This window comes from Melanostigma gelatinosum (assembly GCF_949748355.1).
Source record: "Melanostigma gelatinosum genome assembly, chromosome: 20".
NCBI lineage: Eukaryota > Metazoa > Chordata > Actinopteri > Perciformes > Zoarcidae > Melanostigma > Melanostigma gelatinosum.
The window spans coordinates 20273311-20278343 of NC_136653.1; the positions used below are offsets into that span (position 1 = coordinate 20273311).

Genomic DNA, 5033 nt, shown 5'->3' on the forward strand with positions numbered 1-5033 from the left:
TGATGCTATGAGGTAGCATAGCGTACTCGGGCCTTGTTGGTGAAGCCTTGCAGAGTGAAGCAATGTGGTTCCCCGAGAAAAAATATATTTTCTTTCTCGGAAATCTGTGTGTGTGTGTGTGTCTGTGTGTCTGTGTGTGTGTGTGTCTGTGTGTGTGTGTGTGTCTCTGTGTGTGTGTGTGTGTGTGTGTCTGTGTGTGTGTGTGTCTGTGTGTGTGTGTGTGTCTCTGTGTGTGTGTGTCTGTGTGTGTGTGTGTCTCTGTGTGTCTCTGTGTGTGTGTGTGTCTCTGTGTGTGTGTGTCTGTGTGTGTGTGTGTGTGTGTCCTGGTACAGCTGAAGGAGACTCCTCAAACGAAGGTGTAAACAAAGGGCAGCGTGAACACAACGAGAAACACTCAAACTAAATACAGGGTGTGTCAACTTGACTTCATTGATATACTGTGTGTGTGTGTGTGTGTGTGTGTGTGTGTGCGCGCGCGTGTGTGTGTGTGTGTGTGTGTGCGTGTGTGTGTGTGTGTGGGAGGTCTGTTTACATTGAGATTCACTGCCGCTCTGACGTTTTTCAGACCTGTCAGTGTGTTTATACATCTCTCTCTCTCTCACACACACACACTCACACACACACACTCACACACACACACACACCCCTCAAGCTTTTGTTATTTCTCGTCTGTCCATTGAGTCGTCGCTTGCAGACGATCACATCGACCAATCAAACATCACCTCAACACCATCACACCCGTTGAGGCTTTTTAAAGAATGTTTAATGTCCGATTGTTATTATTGAGAAAACAACGAAAACACAAACACTTCGGCTAAATAAACAAACAGGTAAACAACATAAATGACCCACGAATTAGTAATCAGTCCGTCTCTCAATCCTGTCTGACTTCCTGTCTGTGGCTCTGAGCTCAAAACACATTGGTTCCTATGAGACGTAAATCGTTACAAACACGTGGTTTTATTTTCCTTCAAACAAACAAACATCTCAGATCTGAAAGTATTGCATGAATCATTCTTCTCAAAACAGAAACTATAAACAGAGAGGATGAACCGTTTTAATTATTTAATCCAACAATAATGACTTCATACACACAGATCCAGAACGGATGAAACCTTTGTTCCACTTCGTAATCCTGAACCTCGTCTGACCTCAAACCGCAGATTACACCGACGGAAATCAAAAATACCATCTACCAGTACTAGTAGTGGTACAGTACTATATATGGGACAACATCGAGACAACAGTGCCCCAAGTGCAGCTACATAAAAGTTGATATTAATAGATTTGATTATTATTAATCTGTTTTATTGTTCTGGACTCTCTATTTGTTAAAAATGATGAAACTTTAGTTCCAATAATGCTTTAGGGACATAAACAGGAAGTAGAATGCGGTGAGTTTCCTGGCAGCTTGAGCTCCGTTACTTTGACGTTACATTTGTTCACATTTTGGATAATTAGCGCCATTAAAAATATGCCGAATCGTCGACTCCTGTTTGCAGAGACGGATGAACAGACAACGATCACTGTGTTACTTTGATACTGAAGGAAACTTCAAAACCAGATCATTCTCAGGCAACTTCTGCAGCTCTGAAGAGCGTCTTTTCTATGATTACCAAGTCGATTTATGGATGTTTATGAATGACGGACGGCAGCGGTGTCGATGTCCTCGGACTGTGAGCCTCATGTCATGAGCTCATGTTTGACTCTGAGAAGGAGAAACAGACGCAGCAGTCTGATATCAATTCACCGGTTAGAAGCAACATATCAATGCGTCTCATGTACTTGTATATGATCACTCGTGCGTATGGGGGAGCATATCCCAGCATGCATTGGGAGAGAGAGCACACTGGTCAGGTCAACAGGTGTTAATCATGCAAATGCTGCATCAATGTTGGAGATTCCATGGAGAGAAAACGGGACTGAACTTTAGATTATTGTTTCAGGAGCATCTCTGTGACTTCATTTCAGCTTCTCGCCGAAATATGAAAGAATTGTAACTTCTCGAGCACATTAGTGTCACAGGTTTCTCCTTCACACCTTCTCACCTGCGTGTCATTGAATAAAGCTCAGTGCAACATGAACGGGAACTTTTAAACGTCGCACACAAAGAACATGAAGGATTCTCATGAGCTGAACTTTTAACTTGAGCCGCAGCGACGAACTTCAGCGGATCTCAGCGGCAACACAGGAAGGAACTAAAGTCTGCTCGCTGGTTTCCTCTTTAAACGCAACACAAGAGTTCACTGCTGTCTCTCTGCACGACCTTCATGCTGAACGTCAGCAGTTTGTCTGCTGAGTCGTCTGCAGCTTTAAAGTACTTTAAACAAACGAGGATTAAATCAGCGACTCACAGTTCAGCTTGAATCCAAACAAAAGGTGATGAACTCGCTGCTCTTCAATGTGTTTTAATATCACAATGAGCTCAGTGCAGCGAGATCATGAAAGGAAGCAGAATCGACTGAAACACAGCCGACACGCTTCTCTTGTGCCGTCCAGCAGACAGGAAGTGAAGCAGATATATTCTCAAAGGAGAGAAATGGATTGAAATGTGATTTTGTGTGAAGTTTCTGAGGCTGCAGGACGGCACAGAGGGAACTTATAAAAGCTGAAGTCCTGCGTCCTCTTTGTGCTGCTGTCACATGTTCCCTGAAGGCAACACAACGTTTGACTTCCGACGGAGAGCTCAACGTTTTCAACAAACACGCACGGCTGAAGTTTGGGGGGGAAATGTGCAAAAATATGAAAGACTTTCATTCCAACTTTAAAAGAAATAAAAAGGGAAAAGATGTTCAAACTAAAATGGTGACCTTAAATCAAAACAAGCTTTATGTTCTTTGTATGCAGAACTAGAATTTAAAATACCAGTTAGAAAACTACAAAACACAACAGAAAACTACAAAACACAACAGAAAACTACAAAACACAACTGAAAACTACAAAACACAACAGAAAACTACAAAACACAACTGAAAACTACAAAACACAACAGAAAACTACAAAACACAACTGAAAACTACAAAACACAACAGAAAACTACAAAACACAACTGAAAACTACAAAACACAACTGAAAACTACAAAACACAACAGAAAACTACAAAACACAACAGAAAACTACAAAACACAACAGAAAACTACAAAACACAACTGAAAACTACAAAACACAACAGAAAACTACAAAACACACCTGACACTCTTCTGTTTGTAAACGTGCATCAAGATTTGAGTTCAAAAGACACAACATTGTATTTGTTGTTGTTGTTTTTCTTCAGGAATGAAATCCTAAATGAGTCACTGATCTCTAAAACCTCTAATCTCTGCATGTTGAGCTCCTCTCACAGCAGATACCTTCTGTTCCATATAAACTACATGAAGTACATAAACTACATATACTTTACATATATCAACACACTGGAGGTCCAGACACAGAGTCTAAACACAGACCTGAACATTAAAACAACAACCAGCAAACAGGAAGTGAATCTAGAATGAGATGATTTGAGTGGAACGAGAGCTGCTGCTGTTTGAGCTCATTTACAGTCGCGTTTCATTTAATGACGCTGAAAGCAGCAAAGATTAGAAAATATACTTATGAGAGAATGTGGTGACTGAAAGCTGTGGGTCTTAAAATACAGAAACATAACACTCTCAGTGGGAATATTAGAGGACATAAATAAATAAAGGTCACTGTATAATCTCACTTTGTGTCTATTTTTGGAACGTTGTGGCCTAATTATGATATTAAGCAGATTACAACTAAATATTTAGAGACGCAGATGTCATGAACGCACCCTGAACACCAATATAAACAATATCAGCTGCGTTCTTATGAATATAACTCATATTTAAATAAGAATAACAGTGTTTTTATGAGATAATCACTTGAATAACAGTGATAATATTCATATTAAGAAGAAGAAGGGACTGACCGTGTGGATGAAGGTGAAGCCGAGCAGGAGCAGAGCGAGCCGGTGCGTAAAGGCCATCCTGGACTCATGTCCTCCGGTTCACCTGGACAGCAGCTCACCTGTTGGACATCCTCAGCAGGAAGCACGTGCGCCGCAGCGAGACGCCACCGAACGGAACTCTGTGAAAGTTTGTACTTTTAACGCGAAGAAATCACGTGTTTCTTTTTTGGCCCGTTGGTGTCAGCAGCTTTACGCACGGATCAGATCTTTACGTCTCCCAAGAAGAGTTCAGTGTTTGTAAAAAGAAAAAGCAGAACAAACATCCCAACATGAAAACTCCAACAGACCAACCGGACGAGAGTGAAGAACCGGGACTCTCCGGTGAGCGGAGCTACAGTGACGCGCTGCTCCGGTTCTCTCTCCGTTCACTCTCTAACGAGCGCGCGTCCCCGCCACACATCGTCCCCCGGGACACCCCGGACTCATTGCGCGCTCCCGCCGACCTGCGGGAGCTTCCTGAGTGTGTTTTAACAGCAGCGACACCGCGCGGCTGAAGTCACTGCTCCGGACAATTAAACGTGATGTTTGGGTCTCAAACTCTGGCCCTCGGGCCCCCAGAGGGTCCTGGAGTTTGGCTCCAGCGGTCCCACCACCAAACGAAACCCCAACTTTATTGAACAAACATGTAAGAATCAACAAAATCACTTCACTCATTCAGAACAGACGGATTAAAACATGTGAATGTGGGTTATGTTTTAAGAATACATTGATGTTATTTAGTTTAAAAATACAAAACGTTAGGGAATAAATCAAGAGAGAAGTAGAGTCATTTTCTATAGACTTCTATACAACCAGAGGAGTCGCCCCCTGGTGGTCACTAGAGAGAATGCAGCTTTAACACATGAAGCTTTAATTTCACTCCTAGTCTCCTAGTTTGTGAAAGATGTCAGATCTTTGACCTCACGTTTCCTTTCCTCCTGACTTTGAGGTAATTTAGTGAAACAAATGTATTTAGAAAAGTATATAAAGTACTTTAAATCGTCTGCATGATCAGTACTTTTACTTTGATGCTTTGAGTACATTTTCACTGGTAATACTTCTGTACTTTTACTAAACTTATAAC

At 41.8% G+C, this 5033-nt stretch overlaps 1 protein-coding gene across 1 annotated transcript in view; it reads right to left on the reverse strand.

The window, feature by feature from the left end:
* The window catches only part of LOC306794469 (vasoactive intestinal polypeptide receptor 2-like), a 24715-nt gene extending 20645 nt beyond the window's left edge, over positions 1 to 4070 (reverse strand). The window contains exon 1 of the mRNA XM_079292545.1: positions 3932 to 4070. Within this exon, the coding sequence (XP_079148671.1) occupies positions 3932 to 3988 (57 nt within the window). The 5' untranslated portion in view covers positions 3989 to 4070. The remainder of the gene's footprint in view (positions 1 to 3931) is intronic.
* Positions 4071 to 5033: the final 963 nt, after the last annotated feature.